This window comes from Diceros bicornis, chromosome 5 (genome assembly GCF_020826845.1).
Source record: "Diceros bicornis minor isolate mBicDic1 chromosome 5, mDicBic1.mat.cur, whole genome shotgun sequence".
NCBI lineage: Eukaryota > Metazoa > Chordata > Mammalia > Perissodactyla > Rhinocerotidae > Diceros > Diceros bicornis.
This window is the reverse complement of record NC_080744.1, coordinates 61,200,614-61,224,481: the sequence shown is the minus strand read 5'-3', so window position 1 is coordinate 61,224,481 and position 23,868 is coordinate 61,200,614. Positions and strand designations below refer to the sequence as shown.

The 23,868-nt window shown below is 50.3% G+C and overlaps 1 protein-coding gene across 2 annotated transcripts in view; it reads right to left on the bottom strand.

The window, feature by feature from the left end:
* The window catches only part of SMAD3 (SMAD family member 3), a 115,088-nt gene that overhangs the window by 14,215 nt on the left and 77,005 nt on the right, over window positions 1-23,868 (bottom strand). For both annotated transcript variants that reach the window (XM_058541922.1, XM_058541921.1), the window contains exons 2-5: window positions 8,553-8,746; window positions 8,162-8,293; window positions 6,693-6,767; window positions 3,636-3,686 (exon numbers count right to left, since the gene is read on the bottom strand). In XM_058541922.1, coding sequence (XP_058397905.1) covers window positions 3,636-3,686; window positions 6,693-6,767; window positions 8,162-8,293; window positions 8,553-8,637 — 343 coding nt within the window. In that variant the 5' untranslated portion in view covers window positions 8,638-8,746. The remainder of the gene's footprint in view (window positions 1-3,635; window positions 3,687-6,692; window positions 6,768-8,161; window positions 8,294-8,552; window positions 8,747-23,868) is intronic.

The window sequence follows — 23,868 nt, the reverse complement described above, 5'->3', positions numbered from 1 at the left end:
AGAGGGAGATCTATGAATGGTCAACAGGATTACAGGAGACGTGTTCCAACACTGATCAGATCCATGGGAGAAATGCTGGCTCAAAGAGGCCTCCTTCCTGCAGGACTTATCAGAGGCTTTACTATGCAAGTGCCCTGGGGATGCCAGGAGGGGGTTCAGCACAGGCTTTCCAAACTGATTTGATGACAAAATCTTGTCTTCCTGGCCCCACTTTGGAAAAGGCTGTCATATGTGCTAATGGCTTCCAAATCTGCCCCTCCAGCCCCAGCCTCTCTCCTGACTGTCCAGTTGCTTTCTGGACACAGTTAGGCATAGGCAACTCACCGTTGTCTTCCAACCCAACCCACCCCATCTCCTGGCTGTCCTGCCTCAGTTCAGAGGCCTCAATGTCTTCCCAGGTAAAGCTGGTCAATAAATCCTGCTGATTCAGGCCCACCACTCTCTCTCTCCAGCGCCCTCTCCTGACCCCGCTGCCCTCTCTCTAAAGCATTCATCTCAGCTTCCTTCGCTGCAACAGCTTCCGAAGTGGGTTTTTTGTTTTTGGTTTTTTGGTCTCCAGTTATTTCTTTCCAAATTTAAATTCCACACAGTGGACAGATTAATCTTGATGAAGCTGTCATCAGATAACCCCTCCACTCAAAAACCACCACCGACTATCCTGTAGGCAAGAGACTAAATAAGCGTGGCATTCAGGGCTCTTCTCTCATTGCCCCACCAGCCCCCTCAGCCTCATCTTCTCCATTGTGCCTCCCGCCATGCCAACCAACCATGCTGCCAGAGCTCACTCTGCCCTTTCACGCCATTCCTGCCATCTGCCACGTCCTTCCCTCCTTCTCTGCCTCACTTGTCCACCTGTCCCCAAGGTCCAGTTCACACATGTCACCACAACTCCAAGGTATTCCCATCCCATCCAACACTTTCCTCCTTGGCATATATGGTTCCTCCCTCCTCTGTGCTTCTACCTTGGCACCTGGCATAACGTAGCACAGGTGGACACACACACCTCCAGCCATTGCACCAGACCGTGAATGCCTAGCCTAAGCATCCTCCCCACCTCTGGACCCAGCATCGGTACATACTTGGAGCTCAGCCAGTGCTGACTGAATGAGTTCACACAGGAGCCACTGGCAAGCCTGGATGATGTCCCGCCTGCAATGCCATCGTGTCCTCCTCTGAACCCTCAGGGTACTTCACCCGCACCGAGGCCTTGTTTTATAATCGTGTCTCCTCCTGCCTCGTTTACCCCAACAAAGCCATGAGCACCTTGATGGCAGGTTCTGTGATGACTCTCCGAATCCCCTACCTGGACCGGCACACGAGGACCAGGCAGGAAGCGCCTGGGGAATGACGAGTGAGAAAGAGACAAGCAGGCAGGCAGGGCTCCCATCCAGGGACCACATGGGACACCAGGGTCCTCACCTTGACCTTTGTCCTCGACTAAAAGAGAGTAAGTACTCGTCTTGAGCCTTGTTCTTCTGAGGGAGAAAGGGAGAGCTGGCCTCAGGGACCCCACAGGGCAGTGTCCTGCTGCAGACAGGAGGTGGGCACATCCTGGATCCTGAAGGCCTGAGTTCAAAGCCAGCTTCTCCATTTACTAGTTGTGTGACCCGGGATGAGTTAGTTAACCAGTCTGTTTCTTGGTTTCCTAATCTGTGAAATGAGAAATTACAACACCACTACCTTCAATGGCTGTTATGGAGACTGGGTTAACGTGCATGAAGCACTCTGAACGACACTCAGTAAGCAGTAAGTTCTCAAGAAATGCTTGCCATCTTTGTCACTATGGTCTCACCCCCTTCCGGCCATGAGGCCTGGAGGCTAGGAGACTTCATGGGTTGGGATGAAGCCAATAGTTCTGAATGGGTAACGGTGGTGTTCGAGGGCTCGTCAGGTGGAGAGGAAGCTGGGCTTGTCAGCGGCCGTGTCTCACCATGAGTCCTAACCCTGACTCGTCAGCTGACTTGTCCCCCCATTCAGATCTTCCCAGCAGAGTGGCACCCACTCTGCCCACTGGGCTCGGAGGCTGTTCCTTCCTTTGGAAGAAATGACCTAAGAGTTCTTGACCCTCAGATAAGGGGCCTGAGGAACAGGGCATCAACAAAGCCCTCTGCCTTGGGTCCAGGTTCAAGAACCATCCTGTGATCCTTGTCCATACAAGTTAGAGGGGAATTCACACGAAACTACCACCTGGGACAACTCTCAGTCTGAATCGCTGAGTCACGCAGCAGGTTCAAAGGCAAATGCCTGCTCCCGAGTCTGTCGACGCAAAGTGCTGCCTTGGCCACAGGGGGATAAAATGGAGTAGAAATGAAATCTCAACCAGCCAGCTCAAAAGCTGAAAGCCGAGAGTCAAATTCACCGTCGTGGCCTTTAATTTCTCAAGTGTTAACATAGCTTCCAGCCTTCAGAGTTTGTTGCTAATAACTCAATCAGTCCTTTCACGTCGGGAATTTGACCTTCCTCTGCAAAGCCCGACACTCCCAGTGATATTATTTTACAAAGATGTTAAAACAGATCCCCCAAAGTCACATTTCACACTGCCCACCTGTCAGCCTGTATTAAAGGTTTTCAAGCATCTCCCAATGTTCCCAATGATGACTCTCTTCATCTGACTATCAGTCAAGGACTGGAAACAACTGGGAACAAAAGCCAGGCCGATCCATTCGGATTCACCAAGCTTGGACGTTAACTCTTTCTTTTCCTAAGCCACAAATTAAGCCCTAGCAATAAAGGCCAAAACTAAATCAAACTCACATTTTTCTAAAACCAACACATAAAAAATTCCCCTCAATACAAACTGAACAGACATTTCATTTGTCCTGAGCCCTTCAGCAGGCCCCGGGCTAGAACTGAAGGAGGCTCCTGCATTAGAACAGCGAATCTCAGAAAAAATGACCCAGAAGTCCAACAACTGAGAGAGGGTTGTGGAAATGATGGTCCAGCTGCTCCAAAACATCAAGAGACAATGCAAGATGATAAAGGAGGCCTCTAAAAATGGAAATGTGTTTACAAAATAACATAAAGAGAAGAAAGAATGAAAAAATGGATATGCACTATGACCTCAGTGGCAAGGTACAAACATATATATGCCTGATCCACAAACATCAGAAGGACTATGATCAAACAGAAAGAGTTGTGTTAGGGTGGGGAGGTTATGGGCAATTGTGCCTTTTTTCCCAAATTTCTTATATGTTGCTGTTTTAAATAAAAATGACATCATTGTAAGATGAAATGCTCAAATAAAATCCAAATAAGTATATCTGAAACAAGTCTACGAAAGTCGGGGGGCTGGAGTCTGCACGGCTGCCCATGGCTTAGCATCAAACCACACGCGTATGCTTGGCTGACCACAGACCCTTGTCACCTGAGTACAAGGTTTGGGGGATTTTCATTCACTCACGTCTAACCGCCACCCAGGGGAAATACAAACCCAGCATATGGTTGTCTTTCCTGCCACCACTGTTCTCAGGTTTCCTCATTCTGTGGGTGACCCCAGAATCAGTGTAACTAGAAACCCTGGCTGATGGTGGCGGTGGGGGCAAGAGCCTCACCTTCAGGGCCCCCTCCCCACACTGGCCTCCAGCCAGGGCTGCAGCTAGAAGGGGTTACAGTCAGATGGACAAGGAGGTACTTACCCAAGTTATTGTGTGCTGGGGACATTGGATTCGGGGATAGGTTTGGAGAACCTGTAAGGTGAGACACAGTTGTGAGAATTCATAAAAGACTCTTGGCCTGGACAGCCAAATTCCTGAATGCTTGCATCAAGATGGGGTAGCTCAACACAGCAGGAAGAAAACCCTGGGCTGAGCCTCCAAGGCCCAGGAGAAGGCCAAATCCCACATCCCCGCCTGGACTTTCCCTGCCCTGGGCCTGATTCTTCATCTGTGGAATGAATGGATGAGCGGATGATCTCGGAGGTCTCCTCCACGACGCGATGATTTGATGCCTCTAACCAAGACCCGCACCACAGGGCTGCTGAGTTCCCTACGAGGGTACACTGACCCTACACCGACCCACCCTGCTAACTATGCCCCCAGGAAAATGAGGAGCGCAGGGAAGGCCCTCGCCCCAGCTGCTCAAAAACCCAGGCAGCAGAGGCCAGCCTTCCCACACAAGTGGCACTGGTCACTGCCCAGACATCACTATCACTGCTCTTGGAGGCTCAGGAACCTGGAAATTCCAATCCAGCCCTTTCCCTAGGTTTCAGGAAACTCACCAAGCTGCCTCAGAAATCCCACAACTCAGCAACCAGACCGACATTTTATGTAACACATGATGCTACGTGTAGGAAAAAGTCCAAACGTACCCAGGTCTTCCTCCTCTATTACCTTCACTCCACCCCTCACTCTCAGAGAAAAGAAAACCCACATGGCATCAGCCTTTCCAAAAACCAAGGGGCTGCCTTTCTACAGAGCAACCCTGGGCTCATCCTCCCTTGTTCCTGCATCCACAGGGCTAGGAGAGTTATTTCTTTATTCACAGCCCTGTGGGGCTAGCTCTGCCCCCTGAAATCTACCGGTCCTCATGGCAGGGCCTCAAGCATCTACTGCCTTGACCTGTTAATGGGGGTCTGTTCCTGCTCCCCAACCCAGCTATAACCTCCTTGAGGACAAGGGATGAGCCATGGGTTTCTTTTTCTCCCTCAGCACCCAATCCATCGGGGCTGTAGATGAGTCCTGGGAGAAGCAGAGCTTCCAAATCAGCCGTGGGGTCCAGACATGCCACCATGTATCAGCTATGGGACTTCGGCAAGGTGGTTTAACCTCTCTGAGCCTTTATTTTTTCCCTCAGGTACAAAATGGGGAAGACATCATCTATTGTGTGATTTGTGGAAATGAAGTGAGATTGAGCATATAAAAATGCCTACACAGTGGGCACTCAATAAACATTGGTTTCCTATTTTATGGTGGCCGGATTCATGAAGACCCAGGAAGGATGTGAGACCTCCTCACTGGTCTGAAAGGGCACGTACTCGTGTTAGGGGAGACACAAGGCTGGACAAGGTCGATCCCCATTCCCACCTGAGATGCTACCCCATCTCAGCTGGCAGGGAAGCCAACACCATGAGCAACTGGACTGGTTTCCAAATGGACAACTTGAGTGAAGAACAGAGAATAAATAGGAGACTACCCACCCACCCAACTTACCCATCCACAGGCTGGCTGGGGTTCACAAAGCCCAGTGTCCACTTCAATAAATCACTAATGTTCACAACAGGGTACACTCATGGGAGGAGAGGAAGATGGGAGTGGGGACAGAAAAATGGGGCAGAAAGAAGAGAGAGGAGAAGGAAGAAACGAGAGCTGAAAGGGAGAAAAGACGACAGCTTGCCTCATATACAGACTCTCCCCTTTGGTCTGTTTTCCTCTGTAACAGCAATCATTCTACAAACATGCAGAGCAGCAAGGAGGGAAGAAAGAGAAGAGAGTGAGAAGAAACACGGCATCTGGAGAGACGCTGCTTAGCTGGCCTGCTTCCCGTGCCAGCGTTTAATAGCTACAAGCTTGCAGCCGTCACTTGGCATGAACACAGGAAGGTCTTTGACGCAGTCCAGCTGGGTTCACACTGTCAGACACGCACCCAGGGGGGTGTGTTGGGGGAGGGTGCTAAACCCAACAGTGCCACGATGCCCAGGCTAGGTATTAAGCAACTACGTTTGCAATGAACGTGCAAGTCCCTTTCGTCCTTTTTTCAGTAATTGCACACTCTGCTGGGCTGTGTGGAGGGCCGGTGGCTCTGATGCGTCCAGTGGCTCTGTGTGTATAAGGCATGCCCTCCATTGTCGGAACAGAACATCTGCTTGGCTCCCTCCTCCTCACCCAACCACACACAACGTAGCGCACATTCTATGTGGCAGCTGGGGTTCAATTCAAGAAGCCGCTGGTTTGGAGCCAATTTGGTCCCATAACAAATGACGTGGGAACATCTGGAGATGTGGCTGGAGACAACTGGGCTGGGTCCCTCATGGCAGGAACACATCGATCACATTGGGTCACCACACAAAAATAGATGCTTCAGGGGCCTCCACTGGCCATTGGCAAAGACCCTGCCTCCATTCAGGATCTCCTGAATGATTTCAGGTGATGCAGCCCTCACCCCCTACCCCCCACCCCTCACCCCTGCCAGCAACATCTTAACGAGGCACAGACTGCTGAAAGCCTGCAGTGGCTCTGCGTCAGCCCCTGGCCACACTTGAAGCCTTGAGTGACAGGCTCTCCTGTCGCTCCCCCCTCTGGAGGAGTGTGCTCCAGCCACACGGAGCTCTCACTGTCCCCAGAATGCACCAGGCCCTCCTGCCCATGCCCCCACATCTCTGCCTGGCACACCCTTTGCCCCCCTGACACCTTGGCCAGCACCTACACATCTCCCAGATTCAACTCAAGAAAAATCTACACTGCAAGATACTGCTCCACCCCCAACACCTCCTCCCCAGGCTGGGTTAGGTGGCCCTGCTTTGTGCCCCTGATGCCACATGGCATCTTCCACTGGGGCGTATATGAGATGGTACAGTAACTGCTGGTTGTCTTGTCAGTTTCCCCTACAAACTGTGAGCAGCTCATGCTCCTCCTCTATCCCCAGCCCCTGGCACAGTGCCTGGCACAGAGTGGTTGCTTTATAAATACTGGACAGAAGGAGGGAGGGCGGGCAGGCACTCGGCTGGGATTAAGAGGACGCCCCTGTGGGACTCTGACCTGCATCCATACTGTGGTTCATCTGGTGGTCACTGGTCTCTCCATCTTCACTCAGGTAGCCAGGGGGTGGGGTTTCTGGGAATTGGAAGGAAGGTGGTTCATTAAATGGCCTCCATGGTTTGCCTCTTGAGACACCTTTTGCAAACTTGTCACCCATTCACACCACTATGCCAGTAGCAGTGCTGGAGGAACTCTGGGCTTCAGAGCGAGGACACCAGCTCCTGGATCCTGCTGTCCTCATGCCCCTTGACCTCCCAGCTCCCCACCTGGATTGTTACCACCTCTGTTCACACCATCCCTACTCCCAAGTCTGAAATGCCTGTTCCTAGAGCCTCTGCCAGGGGAGAAGTTGTCACTTGGTCTGCCAGGCCAACTTCTCTCCATCCTTCAAGGTCAGGTTTAAGTCTACCCCTCCAGAGAGGCGGTGGACTTGCCTCAGCCTCACCCATCTCCGTCTTTTGAAGGGTGACCACCTCAGACGGCCCTTCAGCTCTACTATCTACTCCCATGCAGATCGGTTGTTGTCATCTCTTTAGAGGATATCTTAGCTTCCCAAGTGGGTTGTAACTTCAATGACAGCACAGACCGTGATCTATTTCTCTATACCCCCTCTAGACCCTGCCCTAGCGCTCTAAGGGTTTGCTGAATGAACAGAGTGGGTGATCTACCCCCTAGAGACTAGCAGCACCTGTGACGGACCTGAAAAGGCTGGATCTGTAAAGCGGGTCTCTCTTTAATGCTCTGACCCACACGCACAGGCCTGTGGTCAACCTCAGCACAGTAAACTCACTCAGGGGGAAAGGCTCGGCCAAATTAGAACGCTCTGAAAGGGACGCGGTCCGATTACTGCCCAGGCAGCCGCAGTCCCTGCCGCTGTGACCAGCCTCAGTGCTGCCAAGCAGTTTTCCTGGATGCCACGGAGAGTGCTGGTGATTCACACATTATTTGCATGTAAATGAGGGGCTTCTAAAAACATCTGAACTCTGACAGTGGGGCCCACTTCTCCCTGCAGAGTAAAAACTCCCACCCAGGTCGGAGCCCCGCACCAGGCTTACTTACAGGCCAGTTCTCTGCACTTGCTGCCTGGCCCTTGCTCGCCCCCGGGCTCTGCAGGCCCCCAGACTGTCGGGGATCCTGCCTGAACTCCAGCCCCGGCCTCGAGGGCGGGGAGAGAAACACAGCGTTGCTATTTCCGCTTCCAAAATAAATGACTGCACCGAGGCCGGGCGGAAGGGTCACGCCGCCGCTCCCCCGTGCCAAGAAAAGCATCATTAGCAAGTGGGAGCCAAGGCCACGGGTCCTCTCCCAACAGGGATGCGGTTCTGAGTCAGAAGCCCTCGGGCCAGCGCTGTGTGCAGAGCGGGGGCTTGGGGGGGTGCCGAGGAAGCCGAGAGCAGAGTGGCGGGACCAGGGTCGGGGCTGTCTGGCGCCCCTGCTGCCCAGGCCGGCCGCACCGCCCATGTGCCTACCTGGAATATTGCTCTGGGGCTCGATGCCCGCGGGGAAGTTAGTGTTTTCGGGGATGGAATGGCTGTAGTCATCCAGCGGGGGGAACTCGGCCGGGATCTCTGTGTGGCGTGGCACCAACACAGGAGGTAGAACTGTCCGGAGGAGACAGAGCAGAGGCAATCAGCAGCAATGCCAGGCTGGCACCAAAGCCCTGGCACCATAAATGCACCCCAGAGCCTCCCTCGGGAGGGGGGAGGGGAGGGCGATGATGTGTAATGCCAATCAGCGGCAATGCCAGGCTGGCACCAAAGCCCCCACACACCCAAATGCACCCCAGACCCTCCCTGAGGGGGGAGGGGGAAGGCGATGATGTATAGGGAGCTGCAGACCCCACAGAGAGGCAGCGCCTACCTGGGGTCTCTACCCTCTGATAGTGGTAGGGATTCACGCAGACCTCGTCCTTCTTCATGTTGAAGGCAAACTCACACAGCTCCATGGCCCGCAGCTCGTGGTGGCTGTGTAGGTCGGGCCATCGCCACAGGCGGCAGTAGATGACATGGGGGAGCCCCTTCCGGTGGGACACCTGCAGTCGGCCATCCAGGGACCTGCCGGGATGGGGAGGGGCAAGAAGAGGCAGCGAAGTGGATTTGGCTTGCCTTCTCCGAAGGCCGGCCTGCTGCAGCTCCCCTGAGCTTGCTGGCAGAGGATCAGAAAGCTCTCCCCTCCCCTCATTTCTTTCAGACACAGAAGGCCAGGTGATCAGAGAATCGCTGTCAGTGCTGGAAGGGATCCCAGGAGAAGAACTCAGAGGCCCACCAAGGAAGGCCCAGGGCCTCCCTGGGCTGGCAGAGTGGACCTTGAACCCACCAGGCCCTGGGGCGAGTTCTCCAAGCCTTCCACCCCCCCACATGAAGGGTATGTCACTTGAATTGTGCTCCAAAAAGGTCCGTGAGCCGGGCAAAGGTGTGCAGAGGGGGACAGGGCTGAGCACGAAAATGAGAGTCCTTTAGGTATGAATGTGAGGGCCACAGTGCTACTGAGAAGGTGAAAGAGTACACAGGCCATCTCTAATCACCCTCACCCGGTTCCTCCCTCACTCAGTAGAAAACAAGAAAAACCCCTCCCTTTTTTAGTTGGTATTTGTGATGAGGCAGCAAGGGAAAGAGGAAAATTAAAGGGAATTTTAAGTGGTAAGAGCCTACACTGCATAGCTCTCTGGAGTCCCTTTCAGATTGACGGTTGTTTGCAGGCTGACCCAGGTGTTACCGTCCACCCCTCTCTCCTAGTTCAGGGCTAAGACCTAAGGGGTCATGCAGGAGCAGAGCCTGGGACTCCATAACAGGTTTAGATCTGCAACTGTCCCCAGCCTGGCTGGGCCAAACACACCACAAATGACAGTGTCCTGTCCCTGTGCAAACAATGTCTTCTGTGGTGACTTGGCCTCCCGGCAGCTGTGACCTGGCACCTCCACCTCTCAGGCCAGGCCAAAGTGTGGTCCCTGGACCAGCAGCATGGATCCATGAAGGCTTGTTAAAAAGGTAGAATCTCAGAGTCTACTCCACACTACTAATCCAGAATCTTCCTCTTTATAAAATCCCCAGGAGACCTGGGGAGCAGTGCCACAGGACATGACAACCGGGGAGCTCAGGGGTGGCAGAAGCACCATCAGCCAAGAGTAAGGTAGGGAGGTGGGAGGCTTCTGAAGGGACGTGAGATTTCGGATGAGGTCCGGTGTTCCATTACAGAGTCCTTTATCTAATACTTGATGAGTTCCTACTACGTATGGCACTAGGGATAGCGGTGAGGGAAAGAGACGTCAGAGGAAACAGACCACAGAGTGGTCCCTGCTCTCATGGAGCTCCCAGTCCGGTGGGTGAGACCAACATTAATCAAATAATCACAGACAGCTACAAACCATGAAAGCATTCTGAAGGAAGACTGCAGGAAGCCACAGGAGAATAGGACCATGGGACCTTGCTTTGCTGAAGGGCTGGACAGGGCATCTCAGAGCAGGTGATGATTGACCTGAAAGTCTAAAGGATAAGTAAGAACTAACCAGGCAAAGGGTGTGGGAGGAGGGCATTCCAAGTAGAGGGATGAGCATGTACAAAGGCCATGGGGAGGGTGGAAAATGTGGTAAGGAGGAAGAACAGAATGAAGGCCAGAGCGACTGGAGAGGAGAGAGGGAGAGAACTGCATATAAAACAAGGCTGGGGTAGCAGGCGGCGCTGACTTTACAGGGCCATGGAAGCCATAAGAGGTTCTGCCTTTTTTCCAAAAGCCATAAGAAGCTTCCGAGACATTTAAGCAGGCTGAACATGCTTATGTATATGAAAGAGACAGGTCCCATGATAATTCCAGCTGTGTGGACAAGCAGATCGGGGCAGCGGGGGTGGAGACCTGGAGTGGATGAGATGGATGCTCATGAATAAAGAAGGACCAAGGGCAGTACTACTCTTTCTACAAGAAGGCCCATGCTAGGATCCACTTTGCTAATAGCTGGGCGGGGCAGAGAGGCATTTGCAAGCTCTCCCTCCCTGCCCCTGAGTGACTGAAGGCACTGAATAAAAAGAATTTGCCTGAATAAAAAGAATTTATGGGCACTCTGTGAAGGAGGGGCTAACCAGATGCAACCAGAAGCACCAACCAAAGAGAGAAACAGAGGAATCCAATCAAAGTCTCCAGGCCCAGCAGCGTGGGAATGGGGAAGAACAAAGGTCAGAGCTGGGCCTGGTCACAGGGACTGCCGGGAAGCTGCTGATTAAGGGCATCTCAAAGGATGTAATTACCTCCCTCCCGTGGGGCCCCAGACCAGGGAACCCCTACAGCCAAAAAACAGTAATTACCAGGCAGAACGAGAGAGGACAGCCTGGGACTCGCCCCTGAGGTACAGAAGGCAGGCTGCCAGATATGGAGTCATGAGACCTGGGGTCAAGATGAGATTCTACTCTGCTAGCTGTGAGACACTGGGCAAGTCCTGAGGTCTCCGGGACCCTCAGTTACTTCACCTGTAAAATGGGAACATTCCCCCACCCCCACCCTCTGACGTCAGGCAGCTCAGTATCCACTGGAAGGTGCCTTGTGAAGCAGCAACCAATGAGCGTTTTTATTCCATGTTACAACAGCCGCTCTCCAAACCTGGCCCTGGATATATGTGGTGAGTTGTGGGGTTGAAGAGAGAGAAAAGGAGAGTGGGAAGTGATGAGTGGGGACAGAGAATTACTCAGCTCTTCTCATTCTCTTGCAATGCCACCAAGCGCCCACAGATTAGGAAAGTGGATACATTCCCTCTTCAGTGTTTGACAAAAGCCCCAAAGAAAGGGTCAGCTGGACATCTGTAGCTGCCTCTCCAGAGGAGGCCCTGGAGAAAGACTCAGACCTAGAGGGAGGCACAGGGCTGTGGAGGGAGCACCACCCTCCCCCCACCTGGTTGATGGAAGCATGTGGCCTCTCACTCTAACAGTAATAGTTACCCAGGGCAGGAGGAGGGTGCTGGCAGACACAAGAGAAGGGTCTCAGCTTCTACGGGGCAGAAAGCCCAAGAGAGTGAGTGAAAGGCCAAGTTCCTATCAGCCCTACACCCAGGCCCGAGCCTTTAGGAAGGCAAGTGGAGGGGACAGGATGCTCTGGGCACTCCTGATAGGGAGGGACGCTCACACTCAGCCCCAACACCCTAAACCCGGACACCCGAGTTAGGCACCTCAATCGACAGAGACCCAGAGTGGACCCAGGCCCCACTCCTACTCAGGGACCCACAGAGTGGGCAGAAACGGGACAGCCATGTGCAACATGAAGCTCTGACATGATCCTGGTGACTGAGGCCAAGGTCTGGACGTGAGGAGGGGTTGGGATGTGGTCATGAGGGGTTTTTGTGGTTGAAGGATGGGAAGGAGAGTCAAGGAGGTGGTAAAGCGGGACAGAAGGTTGATCACATCTGTAGGTAGAGAACTTCCGTTTCCTGATTCCTCATCCAATCCTTTCTATGTTACATGGGCTGTTTCCTCCAGGGACCTGAAGAGCGTGGTTGTCTACCTCAAGAATTATGGCATAGGAAGCAAAGAGGAAGGAGGAGGGAGAAAAAAGGGGGAGTAAAGGAGAGGAGGTATGAAGGGGAAGGCAGAAGAGGGTTGGGGGGAAGGAGGAAAGGGTGAGGGAGGGATGACAGAGGGAGGAGGGGGAAGAGGAGGGGAGGTAGGAGGGGAGGGGGAGGAAGGAGGGTTCGAGGAAGAGGGAAAGGGAGAGGGGGAGGGAAGGAGGAAGGGGGAGTAGAGGAGGGAGGGGTTGGGGGAGGGGAGGAGGGAGAGAGAGGAGGGGGGAGGAATGAAGGGGTGAGGAGGAGGAGAAAGGCCAGGAGAGTAAGAAATGTCCTTTGTTCAAATACAACAAACTGAATGGCTACATTTCTCTCTCTTCTGCCCAAGACAATGAGGAGGAGAAGACAGCAGACAAAGAGGAAAGCAGAGGACCTGAATGGGAAACCAGATCTCCCCAATCCTGCAAGAGACAGGTTTGCTTTCTGCAGAAAATGAACCAGAGAGCCCGGCTCTAGATGGAGCCACCGGGGTACAGCTGGAGGTGAAGGTCAGACAAGGACTGGAAACAGGATTTTGTGAAGGGTCCCTTGCTCACTTGGTACCCAGGACAGTGACAGGCAGGCCTGTGCCCCTACCCCCTCCAGTAGAGCAATTCAGCAGCCCAGCCCACAAGACCCGCAATACTGACATTTGGGGATCCCCCAACAAAATGGCCCTGCTCCTGCCAGCACACCCCACAGGGAAACCCACCTGCCAACAAGCCCCCTCCATCGCCATACACAGAGCATTTAAGCAGCTTTTTACTGCCTCACTCTTAAGTGTGAATGCACAGCCAGAACCCCCAGCCATTTAAAGAAAACTTCTAACAGGAGGCACAGAGACAGAAATAAGTGCTTGGAGTAGGCAAACATTGCTTAGATACCACATCAGAAGCACATTCCATTTAAAAAATAAAGTTGATAAACTCGACTTTAAAATTTAAGCTTCCAGTCTTTGCAAGACACAGTTAAGAGAATAAAAAGACAAGCCACAAATTGGGAGAAAATATTTGCAAAGCATATATCTGATCAAGAACCTATTTCCAGAATATATAAAGAACTCTGAACGTTCAATATTAAGAAAACAAACAACCCAACTATTAAAAAAAAAAACAAACAGTTAAATGACTTGAACAGACACTGCACAAAAAGATAAAAAGACAGCAAACAAGCATATAAAGAGATGCTCGACATCACTAGTCATTAGTGAAGTGCAAATTAAAACTACAAATTATTAGAACGGCTAAAATTTAAAAGACTGTGCCACGTGCTGACAAGGATGTGGGGCAATTAAAACATCATACATTGCTGGTGGGAATGTAAAATGGTACAACCACTTTGTAATTTTATTTATTTATTTATTTTTTCCCCCAAAGCCCCAGTAGATAGTTGTATGTCATAGCTGCACATCCTTCTAGTTGCTGTATGTGGGACGCGGCCTCAGCATGGCAGGAGAAGCGGTGCGTTGGTGCGCACCCGGGATCCGAACCCAGGCCGCCAGCAGCGGAGCGCGCGCACTTAACCGCTAAGCCATGGGGCCGGCCTGTTACAACCACTTTGGAAAACAGTTTGGAAGCTTCTTAAAAAGTTCAAAACATAAACCTACCATATAATCCACCCATTGTGCTCCTAAGTGCTTACCCAAGAGAAATGAAAGCACCTGTCCATACAGACTTGTGCACAAATGTTCATAGCAGCTTTATCTGTAATAATGACCCAGTGTCTATCAGCAGGTGAATGGGTAAACTGTGATATATGCATACAAAGCAACACTACTCAACAATAATAAAAAAGAATGAACTATTGAGACACACAACAAGATGGATGAAGCTAAAAATAATTATGCTAATTGAAAGAAGCCAGAGAGGATTCTGTTTACATAAAATTATAGAGTAATTTAAAGGAAAAATGCAAACTAATCTAGAGTGACAGAAAGCAGAGCAGTGGTTGCCTGGGGATTGGGGGTGTGGAGGGATGGGGTGGGGGCTTATCAGGGGGTAAAAGCTATGTTTACTATCTTAATTGGAGTGGTGGTTTCACAGGTGTCTACATGTCAAAATGTATCAAGTTGTACACTTTGAATATGTGCAGTTTATTGTATGTCAATTACACCACAATTGAAAAAAAAGGCAAGAGCTTTGTAGCTTTGGACTTGGATAAATCTGGATTCAAATACTGACTTGTGCTCAATAACTATAAACTTGATCAAATTGCTTAATGTCTTGGTCTTAATTTTTTTTCTTCTGAAATATAAGCCCCTTCATTGGACTGTGGGGAGAACCAAATGATATTCTGTGCAGAAAGCCTTTGGCACATAGTAAGAACACAATAAATAGCAGCAACCTGTTGTCATTATTGTTGTATAATTACTACCTTCATTACTATGACAGCACCTAGCAAAGTAAGGTACATAGTAGGTGCTCAAAAACACTTGTCCCCTGCTTTGGCCATCTGGGTGCACAGCCAGGCGAGCCACAGTGAGGCCTCAGTTGTCTGGTGCTTCGAATTTTCGCAAGGCTTCTGTTCTCCTCATCTCAGAGCAGCCCGCCGCGATGCTGTGTGGATAATAACAAGGCAGGTCTCGTAGCGGCCCCACCTCACTGGCCAAGAGACAAGGCTTCCCTCCTAGGATCACACAGCTGTCTGCACCAGGGCTGCGGGTAGAGGCCAGCGCTCCTGGCTGCCAGGCTGGGCCCTCAGGGCAGGGCGACGGGCAAACTCTCCAGCTTGAGAGCATGTGATCACCAGTCTGGCTGGCAGTATTTTCTAGAAGTGATCTGGTCCATGCCCCTGCTTCTGGGCCACACAATTCCCAAACTCATGACAGGGAGGGCACCTCATTCACTTCTTCTTATGCATTGGCAGCTCCTCCTCTTGGTTCAGAGGCTGGGCTGCCCAGAGCCAGCCCTGGTAGTCCTCCTTTCTCCCTCTGTCCACTTAAAATACACACCAATGCTTACCAAAGTACTAATGGTGAATTGGGAGTTTCAGCTGCTGGATTTAATTTAGCTGATGTGTCCGGTACACACCCTCCCAAGCCTGACAGGGCACCAGGCCCATTTTAAGTAAATCCAATAAATAGGTCTTAATTCTGAGCTGATGTTACCATAAACATGCTCGGCTGCAGAAAAGGATCTATTTATGACCCACTCTTCTCTCTGACCCAGCCCTGCCTCGTACCCCAAGACCAGCTGCTGGGGCTAAGAGTACAGTCTCAGGAACTCGCCTCTGGGCCTCCTCCCCGTTTATGACTGAGATCTCTTCCCACAACCAGTGGCTTCCTGATGAGAGACCCCCTTTGGGGTCTTTCTCCAGCAACTCCCTCAAGCTCCTTTGACAGAGTTTTAATCCTTAAATATATTCTTCACCAGCCGAACCATTTCCTGTGGCAGGAAATTAGGTTTCCTCCCATTGGCTCCAAGTGGGACCCATAAAGTGTCCCAAAATGGTGGTGGGAGCCACAGCCAAGGACGTGGACATGCCAGAGGCCACAGCTGATGGTAACGTGGAGCCTGCCAGAGCACTCCCAGATGAGAGGGCGGGACTGGGGCCCACCTCCTGCCATGCCACTGCATCCTGTTACCAGCGACCGGCTACCCACAGCCATCTAGGGGCTGACATGAAATACCAGCGGATTTGGACATGGGGGTTGGGGAGAAGATTGGGAGCGGAGCACATAAGCTCCAGAAACACACCAAGATCTAGACAGCACAAACTATGTGCAAGGCACACTGCCACTATGTGAGAATATAAAAATGGCAACCCCCAGTATACGCTGCCTCACCTGGCTCAGAGAGCTTAAGGGGCTTGGCCAAGGTCATACAACTTGTAAAAGGCAGGGCCAGAATTCAAACCCAGAGCAGTGCTGAGAAACGGAGGGGGAGGGTGGAGTGAACGGCGCCTTTTCTGCTCTCCCACGCGGCACTCCCCTCTTATCAAGCATCAAAACTTACTGAACACCGACCATCTCCCAGGCACTGTGCTGGTCACCGGAGCCACAGAAGCGAACGAAAAGGAAATCTGTTAATACTCACACATTTCAGCTGAAACTGATTTAATTTAAAACACATACAAGATTAAACTTTCTAGCGTCTTTCAGAGACAAGCTTTCTCTTCTCACTTGCCCATTGAATAGTAATGATAACAACAACAACAGTGGCAGAAGTCACTCCACAATGTGCCAGGCCCTGTGCTGGTCACTTGGTGGCTGTGGCAGCTTGAGTTAGTCACCCTCTCTGTATTCATGCCCTTTGCTGGATGGCTCTGCTGCTCTCCTCCTGTGGGTGGAGTGTACTTCCTTGCCCCTGACTTTGGGCTAAGCTATTGACTTGCTTTGGCCCATGGAATGTGAGCAGAAGGGGTCAAGGGCCATCGTGGGTTTCCACTTCCCCTCTTGCACCTCTGCTCTCGCCATGGGAGAAGCTGCTGCCCCTCAGCCTGGGCCCAGGAACCAATCAGGTGGAGGAGACTGAGCCAATCCTGCAGCGAGGCCCCAAGCCCAGGTGAGTGGGGGAAGTGTGAGTCAGCATCAACAATGGCTGTTTTAAGCCACTGAGATTTTGAAGCAGTTTGTTACTCAACGCTAGCTGATGGATACACTGGCTCCACCACCAGACTTCTCAAAAAACTTGCAAGTATCATTATCTTCGTGTACTGATGAGAGAGCGCCTGAGAGGTTACCCAACTTGGCTAAGGCCCAGAGATAATATAAAGCGAAGCCAGGCTGTGTGACTTACTCTTTCCCGCAACTCTAAATGGGGCATATGGGGCATTTCCTGCCCTTGAATACAATACCAAGATAAGACTTAACCATTTCACAAGAACTTAGTTTTTGTCTATGGAGAACAAACTATCTATAGGCTTTCAGAGTTAATTTGCACAAAATGTGCACTTATCCCAAATATGCAACTAATGTGAATTTTTTGAAGTGGCCCAAGTAGCACATTAATAACACCACCTCTGGCATCCATTTCAACTCAATTTATTCTGTATCTTTATATTTTTTCCCCTAATATCTGTTATATCTTAGTGTAAGAAAAAGGGGTTATTTCCCATCCTGGGGTTGCCAATTAATACTAAAAACCCACACTCAAAAAGATACTTCCTGGAACAGAGATGCTACAGCTGGTATGTCCATCTGCTCAAGTGTTAATAGTTCCCTCCCACACCAGTGGAAGGAGGCCTCACCTCTCCCCCACTGACACAATCAAACTGGCCCACCATCCCCTGTTCAATCACCTGCAATAAAATCTCTACACTCCACTCTTCTCGAGCTTTGTGTTATATGTGGGTTTTACTTTTCTTTTTTTTTTAAATTCTGGTTCAAAATAAAAGCGAGCCTTGAATGACTTCAAGTTTGGGTTAGGTGCTCACTCATCAGACCTTCTAAGAAGGCAGAAAAAACTCTGCTGGAGACTTTAAAACGCTCCTTGCCTGGGTTCCATTTGGCCTTCGAGTGACAGTGGTCTGCTCTGAGCTCTCTCCCTCTCTGGGGCTCCTCACTACGCAAGTATCAGAACACGCCTTTCTCCCTTCCGTGCCCCGGACAGCACAGAACCACCCTCCGACAGAGCAGCCAACAGGAAGCCCTGAAGACATTCCTGCCGAGAGGGTCAGTCGATTTTGGGGATCACCCAGGATGCTTGCCCTTTGGTACACAGGGCCCAAAGCAAAGCATCCTTCGTTCTGGGTGGAAGTTCTGCCGGGGGTTATGTGCCAAGTCCCCTGGCTGCAGGTGACAAAACACAGAGGCCTAACATTCAGAGAACCAAGTCTCCTGGTCAGCAGACGCTCTGGCTAACTACATGTCCACCTGAAAACCCACTTTGGAGAACGACAGACAGCTGGTACTGGAGGGACCTCGAGAGCATCCTGTCCAATCCCGTCCTCTTGCGGTTAAGAGACTGATGCATTCAGCACCCCAAGGTCACCCAAACGAACGCAGAGCAGAAGGTAGCCCCTGGCTGCTATTTCACTGTAGCCAGGCCTCACCGCTGATGAAGTCAGTCTGTAACACGTACGTGAGTCCACTTTCCCGCCTTGGTAAGTCAAGTACAACGAAACCACTTTTTCTTTGTTGTACTGAATCTTAAGTTGCCTGAACGTCTCACTCTTCAGGACAACCAATGTTTTTTAAAAAATGGGACTGAGCAATTGGCGACTCTGGGTGAAGGGTGTGTACTGTAATTCCTGTCCTATCACGGCAACTTTCTGAGGTTTGAAATGATATTAAAATTAAAAATTGGAAACAAAAAAATTGAGCTGTACACTCTACTACTCCCAGACACTTGCAACGTTTTCTTTGGTTGGTGGAGTTTAAATAAAAGGTAACATTTCCAGCATCAGCCTATTCTTACTATTTGGTGGCACAAAGGAGGCATCTGGCTAGCTGAAGTTTGTGGTGGGGAAGGTTCCGGATAATTGAGGTTTTGTTGAAAGCTCTGCCACAGTGACCACATGCTCTAGCCCAGTTTCATAAGTGTTCTCAGCGAGTTTTGTAAGTATGCTAAGCACGTTTTTAAATGTTCCAGTTTAGATTGGCCCGTGAGGAGCTGAAAACAGGATTTCACAACCCTTGATGCCAGTCACTGAACCACTTCCACCAAGAACTCAACTCCCATCTGAACTTGTAAACGGATAACAGCCGGTGCTTCAGGCTGCCAGATCAGGGGAACACCCAACCAAATGCCAGGCTGAAGCCCCCTCTGCTCTGCTCTTCACTCCTCCCCACTGTCTTTAGGTATCCCCTCCCCCTGGCTAGTTTTCCAGAGCAGTCGGCTCAGGTCCACCATAAGTGGCCAGGCAGATGGGGCCTGAGCGTGAGCCCCAGAAGTTGCAGAAGCATCCTGGGCAGACTCTGGAAGGAGGTGGCCAAGGAACACCTCACCCTGCCCTCTGCAGGGGGCTGGACCCCAAAGGAAACATATGACAATCATCTGGACCTCAGGGTTTCCTTTCTCCCAAGGGACCAAGGGTGGGCACAGTGTGTGTACTTTCTGGAAAAGACGGAGGCTGACTTGTGGAGAAAGTTCAGCTTAATTATAATCATCTGGAAAGCACATGTACACCGAAAACTTTTCAACATCAGGCTATGAGTAAGGCGAGCCCCACTGTTTCTCAACCTCAGCTCTCCTGATGTTTGGGGCCAGATAGTTCTTTGTTGGGGAGACAGCTGTCCAGTCCATTGTAGGATGTTTAGCAGCATCCTTGGCCTTGACCCACTCGATATCAGTAGCACCCCCACCCCCAGCTGTGGTAATCAAAAATGTCTCCAGACACTGCCCAAGGTCTCCTAGGGTGTGAATTCATTCCCCTAGGGCCCTTGAGAACCCGTGGGTTAAGGAAATGCTCTGGGAGTGGGTACAGGTCAGGGAAAACAGAAGCAATTTATACCTCAGAGCAGTTGTTTACCCGGCACTTCTCACCCAATTTATCACTGGATATGGGGGTCCTGGGGGTGGACATACTCACTCTGATTTCACAGGTGCAAGGTTCATGTGATGTTGGGTGACTTGCCCAAAGCTGCCCAGAGCAGCAAGAAGAAGTGCCTGGCCTTCAGCCCGGATGTTACACCCCAAACCCGGTTCCCTCTGACTGCAAACCACAGTGTCCACTGTGTTAGGATCACCAGAGATTTTCCTTGGGCTCTGGTGAGACAACCGTCCTTGTCCCCTCCCTCTCCCCCCCACCCCCATGCAAAGAATATAGTTAAATCTTGAAGAAAGAAAAGGAGGAGGAAGAGAAGGGGGAGTGTTTCATTTGAAATCTTTCTATTTAACAGCTTTGGTTTTCACAAACTTTTTATTTTGTCCAAGCACCAACTTGATGGGGATTGCTTTTTCTTGAATTTCAGCAGGATCATAGAGGTTTCAAGTGGCAAATGGAAGATGCTAGAGAGCTGGGTTGGTCTCTGGTTACTGGAAGAAGGAGAAAGAATACTTGCCAGGCTTCACAGAACTTTCTGGATGGCCATTTTACTCAGCCAATTAACATTCCCTGGGAGTGGAATTAAGCCTGACAATCATTTATCTGTTTGTTTTCAAAGAGATCAGTCACTGAATGTTCAGGATACTCACAGCCCTTGGCATGTTCTGATGGGCTTAAGGCAAAAAGCACACTTCACTCCCGCTTTTAGGACCACCCCCACCACCACAGTGCACCTCATAAAATACAGGAGTTTGAAATGGAATCATGAGTCCAGGTGTGTTGAGATGACTCTTTTCACTCTACTGGGTGATTCCAGCCTCCGATGGTCCCGCTGTGCAGCAGGGCTGTGCACGTGGCCGACACGTAGAGGCCTCTCTGTTTCCGAACTGCTTCTGGGAAATGGATTCATTTGTATTTTCAACTTGGGGGGAAAACAAAATAGAACGCCAGGCTGAAGCCCACTGGACAGAAAGGATTCCTTCTCTGACAACGTGATGCTCCATGGGGGGAAACAAAAATGAGCGGTTAGGGAAAGATATTTACCAGCCTCCAAAGCCTAACTTTGGAGGGAAAGGTAAAAAGAAGAGAAAAGAGGAAGAAAGAGCTCCTGGAGACTATTATCTAATATCTCAACTTAGACCCTTTTCTCTGCAGAAGAGAAAACCAGGGCCCAGAGGTGGCGAGGGGGACTGAGCCCCAGATCTTGACCTTCCGCTAATAAATGCCTAAAGACTGAGAAATCTCTCTGCTCCCTTAAAAAATAAAAAGGGCAGGGCACGGAAAAGTCACCTCCTCTGACAACTGCAATTTCTCATGTCTTATCTGCCAGCGAACTTCAATATTAGCTCACTTCACTAAACAAACAATTCTTATTACAGGACTCTTAGTCATCCTGTTTTTCACTTTCTTCCACAAAGCAGAAACCATTAAGGTCTGAGTATCCTCTCCCGGCCGCCTTTTCCCAGACCCGGTTCCCAGCCTCCCACCTCCCGCCCCACCAGGTTTGCATGTATCGAGCACCGTGAATCACTTCCTGTGGGCAGACTGCACGTTTGGGGGTGGGATCTTCTTTGTTCTTTTTGGAGAAGACTCTCACAGACATTTTGGTTGAACAAGTGGAACTAGACGACGATGATGATGATCATGATGATAATCAGCTGCCTTGTCCTAGCCAAACAAATCAAAGTTTCCAAAGACTTCTAGAAAATGTCAGGCGGGCATTCGTGACTAGGGGAGTTGGGGGGGAGAGGTGAAGAGGGCAAATCAGGAGGTTTTGTGTTAATTGCACAGTTTTGACTTCCTTAATTATGACTCACTGGCCAGAGAGATAAAACAATGTCACAAGTGTGACAACATACAGTGACATTAGAGCCGAGAGGCAGTGCTTCTGGACAAGTGCTCACTCAAGCTCTGACCTGACAACAATTCCTACAAATTACCATACAATATGGGTTGGAAAGGAATATTCCCGTATTTCAGTCTTAACCCCATTTACAACACTTTCCCCCTGTTTAAAAGAGGCCCCAAAGCCTTTAGAATCTTCAACCCTTTCAGTTAAGCCACTGTGGGGGAGCTGGAAGTAAGGGAGGGTTGGGAATGACTATATTTCTAGAAAAAGTTAGTTTAAGGATCTTGAAATTAAATAGCTACCTTTGTATGCAGAAAATACAGCATTTGCAGGACACCAAACTCTAACATTTCACAAACTCTCTGCTTCTTTCTGGACCAAAGCTTTACAAGCTCACATAAACAGCTTCCATCTAACCGGTAACAAAGAATGGGTGTCCTGTATATTCTGGGCATCGGCATCCTGAGGACAGTTAAGCAGCCAATTAGCATTCCTTTCTGTCTAAGGGGACAGACTTCCTATTGTACCTAAACAAAAGGTTCTGGTTCATTGGGGGCAATTTCACCTAAGACAGCAAAGAACCCCTATGGGCAGGAAGATAGGAATTCCAAATAAACAAGAAACGAGGACTTGAGAAGAGCCAGGCAAGCACTCACAATGTCAGGGTGGTGAGAGCCTGCTGCTTACACTGGCCTCAGGAACTAAATGGCTCTTGGCTAAAAGCTGCATCCCAAAGCAGCTGCTATCAGAAGCACAGAAAGGCCTCCAGGTGAGGCTTCCTCTCCTGGGTCCTGGGCACTTACAACCCTCTCCCATCCCCAGCCCACCCAGACCCAGCCACATTCACATAGTACCCACCCTCCCACCACCTCAGGAGACCCCCACTTCCCAGACAGCAGACAGATGTCTCGAGGCCTGATTTACAGGTACAGAAATTCAAAATGCTTAACTCACCCAACTAGCAGAGGAAACACATTGCAGCCATAACATCTGAACTTGGGGCTTCTGCATCCCCAAGCCAGAGATCTTCAGCCAGAGGCGGCATGCTGAGATGACACGTGGGTCTGGAGGCTCTCTCCAGCTCTAAGAAAGGCCCAATTTCACCTCTAGCTCAAAAATTCTCACATTCCGTGGCTCCTTCTGGAGAAAGGCCTCTCTCTGGCCTCCCCTGCCCCCCTTACAGTCCCTACTGTCCTACACTCGTCATCACTTAGCACCAAAGGACTGGTATGACTAGGTAACTTCCCTTCCCAACTAAGACAGGAGCTCCTCAAGGGCAAGGAGACCCAACTGAACTTTCCCTGTATCCTGGATGGAGCCAAGGGCTTGCATGTTACATTCGTTCACAAGCAGGTCGTGATAATGGAATTATTCCTCTGTGCATCAACAATCAGAAGATGTAGGAAACAAAACCCTCAAGCTGCACCCCAGCCTTATGAACCCTATCAAGACATCAAGCCTCACAGCAAAGGGACCCACTGACGCATATTACCGCCAGAGACCCAACACCAGACATGTTCCTCGAGCAATCAGCTGGTCTTGAGAGGTGCAGTTAAAGACAACAGGAGAATGATAAACACAGGTGCCAGTTAGTTATGCGAAAGCAGCCAGTGGGGAAGTGCAGGCAGCTACAATGCTTTTGAATGAGAAAGCTCCAGCCACTTCACTTGCCATACCGGAGAGAGACCAAGTCATCTGTGGCTGAGGTTGTAGGCAGACATTAGATAGAAGGCTGTGCAATAAATGTGCTCAACAAGTATTTGTTGAATGGAGATTTTATCAGCGTTGGATTTACCAGAAGAGAAAGCATGCAGACATCTGCGGCTACACTGGGGAGTGGACTGGAGTGTTTGTGGTCCTCATGCTGGCTGTGCTGCTGAATAATGGGGGTCTCTAGGTATGGGTCGTCCCATCTATAAAATGATGGGATCAACCCAACTCTAGTGTTGCCTTACCTTCTAGCAGTGACATGCCACATACCTGTGAAATACACTAATGTGCAGTGAAAAGTAGCTTAAAGGTGGCCAGATCTACACTTTCCATTCCTTTACTGCCTGTAGGCACGTAGGGCCTTGGAGAAAGGAGAAAACAAACCTGAATCATCGACACCAGCAGAGCAAATACATGATCAAGAATGGGGACTCCCAACAAAAATTCCTTTCTTCTCTACTATAAATGGAACAACACACAGAGGGTGAGAGAGAAAACTTCAGAACTTTGATTCTGTCTGCAGGTTAGCAGCAAAACAAAAACCCTCAAATCTAACAGCAATATCAGAAAAACAGCAGCAGGCACAGATGTGATATGATATGAAGGAATTAAATTGATATCAAACAACTTCCTGAGAGAGATGGTTACTTCAAACCAGAAAAGTGAGGGAG